Source organism: Cherax quadricarinatus, unplaced genomic scaffold (genome assembly GCF_038502225.1).
Source record: "Cherax quadricarinatus isolate ZL_2023a unplaced genomic scaffold, ASM3850222v1 Contig792, whole genome shotgun sequence".
Classification (NCBI taxonomy): Eukaryota; Metazoa; Arthropoda; class Malacostraca; order Decapoda; family Parastacidae; genus Cherax; species Cherax quadricarinatus.
In genome coordinates, this window is record NW_027195818.1 from 63,966 (window position 1) to 79,693 (window position 15,728).

A 15,728-nucleotide genomic window follows, 5' to 3' on the forward strand; every position below is an offset into this window, starting at 1 on the left:
CTTTGGAAAATCAATTGGATGGTTAAAATCTCTCACATGAATAAATAGAGCATTAAAAACCTGTCCAGTTCTAATGAAATATTTATGTTGCTTTAATCTTAGTTCGAGACTTTTACCAGTTTGACCATAACCAAGTTATCGCAAATTTTACAAGGAATCTTATAGACATCAGTCAGCATTTTGGGTGGAATTCGCTATCAAAAGTTTTTCTTTTACTGTATCAAGATTTTTAAATACAACTTTGATATTAAAAGTCTTAAGAAGAGAAGGCATATCAACCAAGTTTTCATGGTAAGGGAGAACCAACATATTTTTAGTTGAATAAGGTTGGTTGTCTTTTTTGGATTGTAAAAAGTATTTCTAGAAATTTTAAAAGATTTATCAATTACGTTTCTTGGATGTTTCAGATCATTAGCTATATCATAAATTTTGAATATCTCTTCATCTATGAACTCTGGACTACAAATACGCAAATTTCTGAAAAAACATTGATGAGAAAACCGACAGTGAAGAATAATAGTGTGCATAGGAACAGATATTTGTAGTTTTTTTTTTGTAAATTTTAAATTTAAAGTCATTGTTACCCTTAATAATTAAAACATCTAGGCAGTGAGTTATTTTCTTCAAACTCAACAGTAAAGTTTATAGAATGGACTAAGCTATTTAATTTAACAAGGAAATGGTTTATATCTACATTCTTAGGCATAATCACAAAATATCATCAACATTTCTGAACCATTTAGCTCTATTAGGGAGGATTGTGTTAAGCAATCTTGTTTCAAAAATTCCATGTACAAGTTACCAAGAACAGGTGAAAGAGGATTTCCCATTGCCATACCAAACTTCTGAGTATAAAACTGATCATTAAATACAAATTTTGCATCAATGCTGCAAAGTTTAATAAGTTTAATGATAACAGGAACTGGCAATGGTAAATCATAATTAACAAGTTCTTCAGATAAGAAACTTAATAAATCATCAACAGGAACTTTTATAAACAAGGAAGTAGCATCAAAACTAACCATGTTACAATCATTTAAGTCGGTCAAGGTGCTTAATTTATCAACTAAATCTGCACGATTGAGATCTTCGTGCCACCTCAGCCAGTGTGTCCATCATCGCTCTGTTGTTCTATTCATATTCCTCTCTTGGTCTCCTGCAGTTCTGTGGTGGGTTATACATCACTGCAATGACTACCTTATGTTCCCCAGACTGAATTGTACCTACCATGTAGTCCCTCTTTCCTATCTCGTCCATGCCTTCCATTTCCTCAAAACCCCATCGGATTTTTATGAGCATTGCAACCCCTCCTCCCCCTCTGCTCCTTCTATCTTTCCTCAGGATCTGATATCCCGGTGGGAAGACTGCATCTGTTACTGTCTCAATGAGTTTCGTTCCTGTGACTGCTATGGTGTCTGGGGACTTTTCATTAATTCTTTCATGCCACTCCTCGGTAAGGCAGTGACCAGTCTGAAGTCCAAAAATCCTGGAAAACAAGAAACTGGCCAGCACCAAAAAAAAAAAAAGGCCGCACAGTCTCCTCCCACTATGTCTCATGAATCTTTCCTCAACCTATCGAACTCTGGTAATGCTTGGAACCCCACCCCCTAGCCCCCCACCCCCACCCCACTCCTGGTCCTCACCAATCCCAAGGATTTCCCTCCTATCCCATCCCTTTTGGACTCATCCAAGAATGGATTATGAAGAACACAGCTTACACAAGTCGGTACCTCACCAGCCGGGCTGTGGCTCGTACGTTGGATTGCATGCAGCCAGCAGTAACAGCCTGGTTGATCAGGCTCTGATCCACCAGGAGGCCTGGTCACAGACCGGGCCGCGGGGGCGTTGACCCCCGAAACTCTCTCCAGGCAAACTCCAGGTAAACTTCATGCTGGCCAAGGAGTGGTCCAAGGGTGATGACCAACTTTGATGCACCATCCTCAATGAGCTGTTTGTAGCAAATGGCACTTCAGCCATAATCATCCCCGACTCAGTGCGCTAAAAACTCCCCCACTCAACCAACCTACCACCAGCAGGGAAGCCACAATTCCAGCAACTGCACCATTATCTGATGCACAACCCACCGCCACTGAGGCCGTCCTAAAGGACCAACCTGGTTTCACCGCCATCCCGTGTGAGACAACCGCTGAGCAGCAAATCCAATTTCAGGACATATTTTTCCATGTACAATCTCCATAATTCCCCATGTCCGCAGCCGATGTGACTGACAACTCAACTCGCCAAAAAAGTGTAGACTCTGACGTGCCCCCGACGTCTGACGACGAATCAGACTCGTCATCGGATATCACCATTGCAAACAGCATAGACGATGACCTGTTCTCCTCTCAGTTGTCCACCCAAGACTATAACTCCCCACCCACTCCCTCCCGCAACTCCAACAGAAAGCGCATGCAACCGCCGCGCGACTGTGCTACTAAACTCCCATCTTCGTTTTACAGCAACTCCGCCAAACACGTAAAATAATGGGGATCACGATTCTGCAAATTAACATCCAACACTTCTTTAACAACCGCTACCTCCTTGAATTAGAACTCTGCAGCCACAACCCGGACATTATCCTTTTAAACGAAACATTAGCCAGGCCTGACCAACACATAAAGATACGTGGGTACACAACTCTCGAGAAATCCAGGGAACCCCACAGCGGGGTGGCCATCCTAGTGAAACAGGGGCATGAATTTCGCAGTATACATGTCGACGAGGACAACCTCCTAGCAATTGAAGTGCCAACATCACACAGGCGACTTCTAGCAGGGACAGGGTACTTCCCTCCCAGACAACCATATACTGAATCTATTCCCTTACACAGACTACTCAGTAGAAATATCCATACTGTCTTAGCAGGGGACTTCAATGTCCACCACCCCGCTCTCTTCAGCTGTGGTGCCGCCCATCCCCAAGGCGACCACAAGGGAAACAACTATTCAATATAATGGCTGCGAATGGCCTTACATTCCAAGGCTCATTCTTTAAGTCGTTCGTGGGCCACCACCCAGGTGCCCCAGACGTAGTACTTACAAACAGAGACTGCGACCTGTTCCACTGCAGTCTCTCCCCAGGTGGCAACGTCGGTCCAGATCACATCCCCGTCGTAATCAAGCTCCAGTCCACTCCGTTCTGAACACCCACCCTCCCCAGACCCAACCTAAAGACACTAGGATTTGACCCCTTCAGGGCCTTCTTAGGAAACGACCAAACTATCCCTCTTGAAAACCATCCCTCCATTGCAATAGATGAGGCGGTTAACTCCCTCCATGCCAGAATCAATGAAGCCACACAAGCATGCTGCGCACTAACAACGTCCAAGATCAACCAACAATACAAACCAACCAGGGAAATCAAGGACAGAATGAATAACTACCAATCTGAGTGCAGCAGACACTTTCACACAGTGCAACCCACCCGGGAAGTTCTACTAAGAATGAGAAGAGAGCTAATCGCCCTAATAACCCAACATAAAAAAGATGTTTGGGAATATCTGGTGCGCCAAGCAAACCAGTATAAACGCCACCCAGACCAATTCTGGAACAAGATCCGTGGACTCCTAAGGGCCAACCACACTCCCACTCAACACCTCACACACTCCTTCGCCGACGAAGAGGGTGAGGAAGTGACTACCCTGCTCGATGACCCACAAGACCAAGCCAAGCTGATGGGCGAAGTATGGGAGAACATTCTCTCACACAACGACAGCAGAAGATTTAATAATAACCATTACCAGCGAGTCGACCAATGGCGTGACGAAAACCTGGAAGATTTCCATCCTATACCATCATTTAACACATCTCTCGAAAACGAACACCCTCTAACCAGACCAATTACTCTCAGGGAAGTGTCCCATGCCATTGGGCGACTGAGAAACACAGCACCTGTCCCATCAGGCATAACAGCTAAACAACTAAAGTACCTTCCCCGCAACTGCAAGATGTCACTAATAAATATCTACAGTGCCATCTTGGCATCAGGTCATTTCCCAGTGGCATTCAAGACGGCAAGGATGATCTTCATCGCCAAACCCAACAAGGACAACCGCAACCCTGAAAACTACAGGCCCATCTCCCTACTCGAAGTCAAGGACAAAGCCTTCGAAAGAATAATCTCTAGCAGGCTGAATTACTACATGGAGTTCAACCACCTATTCTCTGAAAGGTAGTTCGGCTTCAGGTCCCGCCACAGCACACAGCATGCTATAAATATCATCCTCGATGCTGTGGCCAACCTGAGGAGCAAGGAAACCTGGCCCTGATTGCAACCAGGTACGTACACAAAGCCTTCGACAGCCTGTGGCACGATGGTCTCATTTTCAAACTCGCAGACCTCCCTGACCCCAACTGGACCTTTCTCAGGCTCATCTACAACTTTTTAACCGGAAGAAGAATCATCCCCACCTTCCACGGCACGGAAACAACTCCCTTCACGTCGACAGCAGGAGTACCCCAAGGCTCTTGCCTCAGTCCTATAAACTTCAACATATACGTCAACGACCTCCCCTCAGCCTGAACACAATGATACCATCATCACCCAATTTGCAGACGATGTTATCCATGTAGTCTCTTCTACCCCCATCGCTGGTGCAAATAAGCATAGGAGAGCAATAGAGAAAATGAATGAAGAACTAAGGAGAACAGCTAAGTGGGAGAAGAAATGGAGAATCACAACCAACCCAGACAAAGTCATCATCAGCACCATCAGCTGCTTACCATCAACCATTGAAGACAAAGGGGGCATTTCCATCACAGTCACCCGAATTGCTATTAGGAATCCAAACAAGATCCTAGGATACGAGATCGACAGATTACTCAACTCTACATCCCACATAACCAAAAAAGTGAACCTAGCGAAAGCCCACCTTGGCCAACTTTACCGATTTAAGGCAGCCCGTCCCACATCAAACAACACCTGTACAAGAAGATGATCAGACCTCTGCTAGAATACCCTTATGTACCCATGTTGCTAACATCCAAAACCAACATGCTAAAACTCCAAAGAGTCCAAAACAGAGTCCTCCGCTTTATCACTGGCGCTAGATTCAGAGACAGAATCAGGACCGAAGATCTGTACATACAACAGAGAATCACTGCAACCAACGTCAGGCTAGATAAACTAATGAAGAGACAACTATATGACATGCAGGAACTCTATGTACCTGACAGAGAGAACCCTCCCCAACCATCGAACACGACCGACTACACCAATAGCACTCCCCCTCCACAGATCCCAAAGAATGACCCTCCAACAAAGAGTTCGACGCTTCATCCACAAGAAGAGCTTCCCTCGACCAAAAATCCTAAGCGACCTCCCCGATGAAGGATGGATACCACCAGAACCATTCTACGTCCAGTAACATGGACTAATGCTCCCCAATTCTGGGTGACTCACTTCTATTAATCAACACCTCCCAACTAACCTTGTAACACCTACGATTATCCTCTAGCAAGACACAACCTCAGAAACTGCTTAGCCAGCCAACTCCAGGTGAGCAACCAACCTCCATCAAACGACCTGCAACTACCACCTGCAGCTGCAGCCTTACGACCAGCCTCTTGGGAAAAAAAAAAACAAAGGCAATTGCATACAGTATGCATCCTTAAAATTCAGTGACTCACCGGTATACACCTGATATAGCGGAGTACAACTGACGGGTAGGAGGTATTCCTATCCTATAAACATAACTTTACCACGAATTACACAACACGTATGCACACGCATTCAATTGCACCAAAGTGATAGGCCACTTACCTTTAAAACCCCACCTCTCCCCCACACCCCTTAACCTTTCACACATTCCATCCTTACTCATCCTTCTTTCTTCCCCATCTCACCAAAGCTCTCGTCAGAACCTCACCTCACCTCACCTCACTTCGTATTTATTCGTTATTCCATCTGCGTTCATGTACCAAACCTTCTATCACGGTGGTCCTGGGAAAATACTAGGGTTGGGGGGAGGGGTAGCCCTGGAGGGGGTTTATGGGGGTTTGCGGTGTGGGTGGGGTTTATGATGGTGGGGTGAGGGCAGAGTGCCCATAGAGAGCTGCTGTAGGGGTAAGGTTTGTGATGTGGGGGGTGGGGGCAGAGGGAACAGTGTGTGAGGTTTGGTTTAGATTGTTCACTTGTTTTGGGGTTGTTTCAGTGTGGGTAGGGTTTGTGATGGGGTGGATGGGGGCAGAGTGCCCATAGGGGACTGCTGCAGGGGTGGGGTTTGTGATGTGGGGGGTGGGGGCAGAGGGAACAGTGAGCAGGTTTTGGTTGAGATTGTTCAGTTGCTTTGGGGTTGTCGTGGTTGGAATCCTTCTGCGGGGGGTTTCTGAAGGGTGTGTTTGACCTTCCACCTGAGTCTAGGTTGTGCTCATCTTCATCAATGCATCCCGTTCCTCCTTTCGTCGTTGTACCCTCTCTCCCAGTATCATTCTTTCTTCCTGTGTTCTGTCACAATCGAGGTACACGCTCCGGTACTCTGGTTTGTCCATCAGTTGTGCTGTCTCCTGCAGGATCCTGGTTTGAGCTGATTCTACCTATTGCTTTCATGATACCTTCGATCGCTTTCTTCTCCCCCTGGTGTGTGTGTGTGTGTGTGTGTGTGTGTGTGTGTGTGAAGGAAAAGCCGGTAATAAGTGAGGTTATGGTTGTTCAGACACCCAGGAACCATTAGGGCATTACTGCCAGCACTTCCATCTAGCGGGCTGTGGCTAGACTCCAGTTCCATGGGTGTGATTTGCTTTAATTTCTGTTCTTGGTAGTATTGACCTTACCTGGTGTGGGTTGAAGTTTGGAGAGTCACTTCACCTCCATTCTTCTCCTGATCAGGTAAGGTGATTTATCAGGAGTATTTCTGTTCATGGTTCCTGATTTTCTTAAGAGTAGAATGAAATTAGATCAGAGGCGTCCACACCACCTCATGTCCTTCGATGGTGGGTACAACATCAAGCTTGGCTAGATGCATCATTGTTAAGGATTGTGTGGTCTAGTGGTCTAAGGCATCATGCGTTTTCGCTCACAATGAGATGGGCCAAAGCAGCTTGGGTTCGGAGATATATATATATATATATATATATATATATATATATATATATATATATATATATATATATATATATATATATATATATATATATATATATATATATATATATATAATGTGTGTATATATATGTGTGTGTGTGCTGATGTTATGAATGAAAAGAAGTTGGATGTCTTAGCCCTAAGCGAAACAAAGCTGAAGGGGTAAGGCGAATTCCGTTGGGGAAAATAAATGAGATTAAGCCAGGAGTATCTGGGAGAGTTAGAGCTAGGGAAGGGGTAGCAATAATGTTGAAGGAGGAGTTATGGAAGGAGAAGAGGGAATATAAATGTATAAATTGAAGAATTATGTGTATTAAAATAAGGGTCGGATGCAAAAAGTGGGTCATAATAAGCGTGAATGCACCTGGAGAAGAGAAAAGTGTAGAGAAGAGAGAGAGAGAGATTTTGGGAGATGTTAAGCAAATGTATAGGAACTTTTGAACCAAGTGAGAGAGTAATTGTGGAAGGGGACCTAAATGCTAAAGTAGGTGAAACATTTAGTGAGGGTGTGATAGGTAAGTTTGGGGTGCCAGGTGTAAATGATATTGAGGGCCCTTTGAATAAACTTTGTATAGAAAGAGATTTAATTATAGGTAATACATATTTTAAGAAAAAGAGGATAAATAAGTATACAAGATACGATGTAGGGCAAAATGACAGTAGATTCTAATGTTCTATTTATTCATGTGAGAGATTTTAACCATCCATTTGATTTTCAAAAGGCTGAGAAAGTTGTATCAAACAAATCCATGGTCGACAGGAATATAGTTGAATCATGTTTCATGAAAAGTAGTTTTGAAACTATGAATATTTTGGTTTATATAAATTGGATTCAATTATAATTAACAAAATTTTGGAAGAATTTAATGATACATTAGACAAGCATTAAATCTTAATTCTTGGGTAGAGTATTAGGTGACGTGATGGTGAGGTGTAGTCTTGACCCATTATTTGCCTTCCTTTGACGTTTTGTCCTTTATAGTTCCTTGATAATGTGAGAAGTCACGAAAGCGCTTGGTATTTCACTATTCTTTCACAGTGGTTGTTTTGCATATTCTGATATCACCTGTTTACTGTGATCTTACTGTATATATAAATATGTATATATAAATATATATATATATATATATATATATATATATATATATATATATATATATATATATATATATATATATATATATATATATATATATATATATTATGGAGCCTGGGTACTCAAACTTAATTCATTCCAGAAGGCTGTTCGAGTGCCAATCTGTTCAAGTGCCGAACGAATTTTTTTCATAAGGAATAATGTAAATCAGATTAATCCGTTTCAGAGCCCCAAAAATACACTTACAGAGACTTTGTGGTGGATTTTCACAGTGATTGAATTCTCGTTCTCTTGGTCTCATTTGATATAATGAACAATATGTTACAGAAATAGAGATGATTTTGAATGGGGATATGTAGGCCCCGAACTTTGATAGGGAGGGTGGTAGGTTGTTATGGGACGTAATTCATAAGGCATCTAGATATGAAGATGTTGTGTTAATAGAAGATTTTAACTTTAGAGAAATTTATTAAAACAATGTGACAAGAAATCTTGATTCTAGTGACTTTCTTGATATGGTTCAAGATTGCTTTATAAAACAGTTTGTGACAGAACCAACTATAGGATACATCCTCCTTGACTTGGTTCTTGCCAACAAAGAATCACTGGTTAATAATCTTGAGGTTAATGATGAGCTTGGGGAAAGTGATTACAAAACACTTTGTTTTAAAATATCATTGATTTGCCCAGTTAACTGCAGTCAAGTCTCTGTCCCAGACTTTTGCTTCGCCGACTTCATGGGACTCAGAAATTACCTGGGTGGGCTAAATTGACATGGCCTGACTATGGGTCAGGTAGGTGGTGTTGGTTGCCAATATGACGTGCTTCAGAGCATAGTGCTAGCTGCCCAGACAACTTTTGTTCCAAGTTGGTAAATTTGATTTAACAGAAATGATCCCAAATGGATAAACAATAGATTAAAACATCTCACTGGTCAAAAGAGAGGCACATATAGACAAGTCAAAAGAGGGGATGTACAGTTAAGAAATCAGTATATTCAATTAAAGAGAGAAATAGAAAAAGGAATAAAAGCAAAAAGGGATTATGAGGCTATAGTCGCAAGAGATTCGAAGACAAATCCAAAAGGGTTCTTTCAGGTATACAGAAGATTAGGGACAAGATAGGCCCACTTAAAAGTAACTCAGGTCAGATCACTGACAGTGATAAGGAAATGTGTGAACTTTTCAACACTTACTTCCTCTCAGTTTTTAATCGGGAAGATACTAGCAAAATTCCAGAAATAATAAATTATGTAGAACTGGATGATAATAAACTATGAACGATAGCTAGTGACATGGTCCTCAGGCAAATAGAGAAATTTAAACCAAACAACTCCCCAGGCCCTGATGAACTGTTTGTAAGGGTTTTAATGGACTGTAAAGAGGAACTTATTCCTTTGTCTAATCTTTTCAATATATAAGACCAGAGGAAAATGGCAAATGTAATACCTATTTACAAGGCAGGTGACAGGTCCTTATCTTTGAACTATAGACCAATAAGCTGTACCTCCATAGTTGGTAAATTTATGGAATCAATAATTGCCGAAGCAATTCGTATCCATCTTGATAGGCACAGACTGATTAATGAATCTCAACATGGTTTTACAAAGGGGCGTTCCTGTCTTACGAATTTACTAACTTTTTCACTATGGGATTTGAGGAGGTAGATCATGGTACTGAATATGATATTGTGTATATGGACTTCAGTAAGGCATTCGATAGAGTTCCACATCAGAGGATATTGAGAAACTTAAGGCTCACGATATAGGAGGAGAAATTTTTTCCTGGGTAGAGGCATGGTTGACAAACAGGCAGCAGAGGAGAATTCAGAATTTGGGGCACGTCACAAGTGGTGTTTCACAAGGGCCAGTGTTGGGCCCCTCGTTGTTCGCAATTTAAATAAACGACATAGATGAGGGAATAAACAGTGACATAAGCAAATTTGCTGATGACACCAAAATAGGCCGTCCAATTCGTTCTAATGAGGACAGAGCACTCCAGGATAATTTGAATAGACTGATGCAGTGGTCGGAGAAGTGGCAGATGCAGTTTATTAACATAGATAAATGCAGAGTTCTAAATGTTGGACAGGAAAATAATGCCATATATTAACTTAATTATGTAGATCTTAATAATACCCGACTGCAGAAAGGATTTAGGAGTTCTGGTTATCAGTAATCTAAAACCAAGACAACAGTGCATTAGTGCTCGCAAAAAAAGCTAACAGAATCCTTGGCTTCATAGCAAGAAGTATAAATAATAGAAGTCCTCAAGTTGTTCTTCAACTCCATACATCTTTGGTTAGGCCTCATTTAGACTATGCTGCTCAGTCCTGGTCACCGTATTACAGAATGGATATAAATGCTCTGGAAAACGTACAAAGGAGGATGACAAAGATGATCCCATGTATCAGAAATCTTCCCTATGAGGATAGACTGAGGACCCTGAATCTGCACTCTCTCGAAAGGCGTAGAATTAGGGGGGATATGATCGAGGTGTATAAATGGAAAACAAGAATAAATAAAGGGGATGTAAATAGCGTGCTGAAAATTTCCAGCCAAGACAGGACTCGCAGCAATGGTTTCAAGTTGGAAAAATTCAGATTCAGGAAGGATATAGGAAAGCACTGGTTTGGTAATAGAGTTGTGGATGAGTGGAGCAAACTCTCGAGTACAGTTATTCAGGCTAAAACGTTGTGTAGTTTTAAAAATATGTTAGATAAATACATGAGTGGGTGTGGGTGGGTGTGAGTTGGACCTGACTTACTTGTGCTAGTCAGATGCCGTGCTCCTTCCTTAAGTGAATGTGACCTGACTTGACTAGATTATGGCATTGGCTTAAGCCGGTGCAAGAATTGGACCTGTCTCGCATGGGCCAGTAGGCCTGTTGCAGTGCTCCTTCTTTCTTATGTTCTTATGTTAATTCATTTAAAATTAAATCCTTTCTAAAGCTTTCTCTTATACGTTTAAAAATATATTTTTTATATTTTTGTTAATGCAAAAATTAATTTTGTACCAAAAGAACCTTAGAAAACTTATCACAAACAAGCGCAGTTTAATTTAGCCTAATCCAACTAAAATATTTTAGATAAGGTTACAATAATTTAATAATAAACAAAATGAAATATATTTTTTCGTTGGGCAAGTGAAATTATTGCATGCATAAACTTACGCTTGCCTTCTTCGGAAAGAAGAGCGTTGCTATTTAAGCCAAAACCGCAAGTTTTACCTATTCGGCACTACATATACGTATATAGCAGTAGCACCCACCTGGTAAGGGCCTCGACCATTTACTAACATTGACTCTGGAGACTCACTTCCATTCCCATAAGCCATATGAATAAATTTTTCAATTGTTGGTTTGTGCATCCAGTCCTGGACCTGCAATAAAAATTATTTTGTGTTGGGGATAATTAACCTATTACCCGTAATTATATTTTTTTTAATGTATAAGAACTCATTTTTACTATTTTTTCATAATTAATCTATGTTCTGTAACGGGAAAAAAAGGATTTATTAAAAGGTCCTTTTAATAAATCCTTCCATGTTGAGATTTACTTAATAAAATCCAGCCTGAAACTTAGGAACTGGAAAGTTACTTATCTAACAATGTCGGTATCACTACTTGTCGGTTTGTGTCGGTATCACTACTTGTCGGTTTGTGTCGGTGTCTACCAAGTTCCGTAATGCTTTCTTGTGAGTGAAACAGACAAACACCGTAAATGATCTAAAAAAAAAAAGCAAGTCTCTGAGAGTTGAGCTACACTTCTTGGTCTGTATCGCACTAACTGGAAACAGGATCGAGTCTCTGACATTCTTTACTCTGAATGATCCGATTTGATCTCTTCATGTAAATTTATAACTCATCAGGATGTTTGTGGAAAGTTTCCCAAAATTCCATCCCAATAATCTTTTAGGATATGATGAATTATATGAGATTATATGTAGAGAAATATCTTAAAATAATTTAAAATGTTAACACACAAAAATAATTTTCATTGTCCTTTTAAAAAGATGAATTATTCATAATATGAATTATTCAATAAATATTGAAAAAAATATCACCCGAGAGTTGTAAATATACGAGTGTTATAAGTTAGCTAATTAGGTTTGAAGCCTATCTGTTATATAAGGGTAATGAAGGATTAAAGTCACTTACAACTCACTAGTGAACAAATTCTTCATCCCTAAAATGAAAATAAATGCTTCTTCTCATTTAAACAGAACAAACATATATACCTGTCATTGTATATATATCCCTCTTGGTCTATTTTGTCTACTTGGTATTAAAGCATCTCTTTACAAGGATAATTAAAACTGCGTTTACCCTATGAGTCACCAGTAAATGTTAATTATAATAATAACAGACACAAACGTCATAATATATGTAACATTGTTGGATTGTTTTGGTATACTCAGCTTTAAGACTATGTAGTACACGAGTCATCACAGCTACTTGTATCCTCTACACTTCCAGCTGGTAATAATTTTATCTTTAAAAATTAAAATAAAGTATACTCTCAGCATATATAGAATGAAATATGCGCACTTGTTATGTTAGAAACCTTTATATTAATTGGCTAAATGCGTGTAAGGGATATCGAATAGACAATGGATGATCAGGGCTGCATGTAACTTGTTCTGTTTTCCACAAGGATATTTAAGTCTCTAAAATTATAATTAAAGCGAATACTCAGCGAACATATACTAAGAGATGAACATCAGCCAGTCAGAGTGATTTTCAAGGTAGAATCGGATCAAAACAGGATCCTGCAGGAGAAAGCAAGACTAAGGGACATGGTGTACCGGAAGGTGAATCTCGACTGCGACAGAACACGAGAAGAAAGGCACAAACTGAAAGAGATGATACAAAGATGAAAGGAGGAAAGAGAGGTGAAGATGGAAATGGACAGAACCCAGACTCAAGAGGAAGATCAAATACAACCTCCCTCACAACCACACACAGAAGACCCACAAACAGGACAACCCCAATACAACCACACATTTTAACCCAAAACACACATGCCATACCCATTGCCCCCCAACCACCATTCCACCTTCATAGCAACTACTAAGACAACAGTTTTAGTAAAGAAGTTGAAGGTTTGGCATACAAATGCAGACGGAATAACAAATAAGTGTGAGGAGTGGCATAAAAGAATCAAGGAGACATCCCCAGACATAATAGCACAGAAATGAAACTCAACAGAATGATAACAGATGCAATCTTTCCGCCCGTATATCAAATCCTCAGGAAAGATAGAGGGAGCAGAGGGGGAAGAAGAGTTGCACTGTTCATTAAAAATCGGTGGGGATTTGAGGAAATGGAATGGATGGAATGGGCGAAAGGGACTACATAGTAGGAATAATCCAGTCTGAGGGCCAAAAGGTGATAATTGCAGAAATGTACAACCCGCCACAGAACTGCAGGAGGCCAAGAGAAGAATATGACGAGAGCAACAGAGCAATGGTAGTCACACTAGCCGAGGTGGCCAGAAGAGCTCACATGGGGAGATCAAATTTATGGGTGATTTCAGTCACAAGGAGACTGACTGACTGACATGTTAGATACACTGCCAGAGAGAGAGAGGTGAGAACGATCCAGCAAAACTGGACCTGGTATTCATCTTGAGTAGTTTGAACATCGAGGATATTTCGTAAGAAAGGCACCTTGGAGCTAGTGATTATGTGGTTCTGTGCTTTGATTACATAATTGAGCTATAAGTGGAGAGGGTAGCAGGAATAGGACGGGGAAACCAAACTACAAGAGGAGGGGCTACACAGGCATGAGGAACTTCCTGCAAGATGTTCAGTGGGAGAGAGAATTGGCAGGAAAACCAGTAACAGACATGATGGACTATGTGACAACAAAATGCAAGTAGGCAGAGGAGACGTTTGTTCCCGAGGGAAACAGAAATAATGGGAAGAGCAGAACGAGTACTTGGTTCACCCAAAGGTGTAGGGAGGCAAAAACTAAGTGTGCTAGAGAATGGAAAAAGTACAGAAGACAAAGGACCCAGGAAAATAAGGAGATTAGCCGAAGAGCCAGAAACGAATATGCACGGCGACAATACGAAAATGACATAGCATCGAAAGTCAAGTCTGACCCGAAGCTGTTGTATAGCCACATCAGGAGGAAAACAGTCAAGGACCAGGTAATCTGGTTGAGAAAGGAAGGTGGGGCGTTCACAAGAAACGACCAAGAGGTATGTAAGGAGCTCAGCATTAGATTTAAAGAAGTATTTACAGTGGAGACAGGAAGGGCTCCAGGAATTCAGAACAGGGAGGTACATCAACAAGTGCTGGATGAGGTACACATAACCGAGGAGGAGTTGAAGAAACTGCTATGTGAATCTGATACCTCTAAGGCGGTGGGACCAGACATCTCTCCGTGGGTCCTTAGAGAGGAACCAGAGATGCTGTGTGTGCCACTGACAAAGATCTTCACCACATCCATTGAAACTGGCTAACTACCTGAGGTATGGGAGATGGCAAATGTAGTCCCAATTTTTAAGAAAGGAGACATACCAGGCATTAAACTCCAGACCAGTGTCACGGACGTATGTAGAATGTAAAGTCGTGGAGATCATCAGGAGGAGAGTGGTAGATCACCTAGAAAGACTCAAGTTTCAGGAAAGGAAAATCCTGTGTCACAAACCTACTGGACTTTTATGTTACGGTAACTGAAGTAAGACACGAGTGAGAGGGTTGGATAGACTGCATTTTCTTGGACTGCAAGAAGGCCTTCAACACAGTTCCTCAGAAGAGGTTAAAGCTAAAGCTAGAGGATCAGGCACGCATAACAGGAAAGGCACTGCAACGGATCAGAGAATATCTGACAGGAGGCAACAACGAGTCATGGTACGTGACGAAGTGTCAGAGTGGGCGCCTGTGACGAGCGGAGTTCCACAGGGGTCAGTCCTAGGACCTGTGCTGTTTTTTGGAATATGTGAATGACATAACGAAAGGCATAGACTCAGAAGTGTCCCTGTTTGCCGATGATGTGAAGTTAGTGAGGAGAATTAAATTGGTCGAGGATCAAGCAGGACTACAAAGAGTCCTGGACAGGCTACAAGCCTGGTCCAGCAGTTGGTAAAGTCATGAGGATCGGGAAGGGCAAAGAAGACTGCAGACAGAGCATAGTCTAGATGTCCAAAGACTGCAAAACTCACTCAAGGAAAAAGATCTTGGGGTGAGTACAATACCAAGCACATCTCCTGAGGCGCACATCAGACGCCTGTATGCCTGCAGCATACAGGCGTCTGGCAAACCTAAGAATAGCGTTTCGATACCTCCGTAAGGAATCGTTCAAGACTCTGTACACGATATACGCCAGACCATATTGGAGTATGCAGCACCAGTTTGGAATCCACATCTGGTCAAGCATGTCAAGAAATTAGAGAAAATGCAAAAGTTTGCAACGAGACTAGTTCCAGAGCTAAAGGAATTATCCTACTAAGAAAGGTTAAGGGAAATCGGCCGGACGACACTGGAAGACAGGAGGGTCAGGGGAGACATGATAACGACATATAAAATACTGCGAGGAATTGACAA

At 41.5% G+C, this 15,728-nt stretch overlaps 1 protein-coding gene across 1 annotated transcript in view; it reads right to left on the bottom strand.

Annotated features, from left to right (window-relative positions):
* LOC128703042 (uncharacterized) overlaps positions 1-15,728 on the bottom strand; it is an 80,528-nt gene that overhangs the window by 43,231 nt on the left and 21,569 nt on the right. The window contains exon 4 of the mRNA XM_070080692.1: positions 11,445-11,555. Coding sequence (XP_069936793.1) covers positions 11,445-11,555 — 111 coding nt within the window. The remainder of the gene's footprint in view (positions 1-11,444; positions 11,556-15,728) is intronic.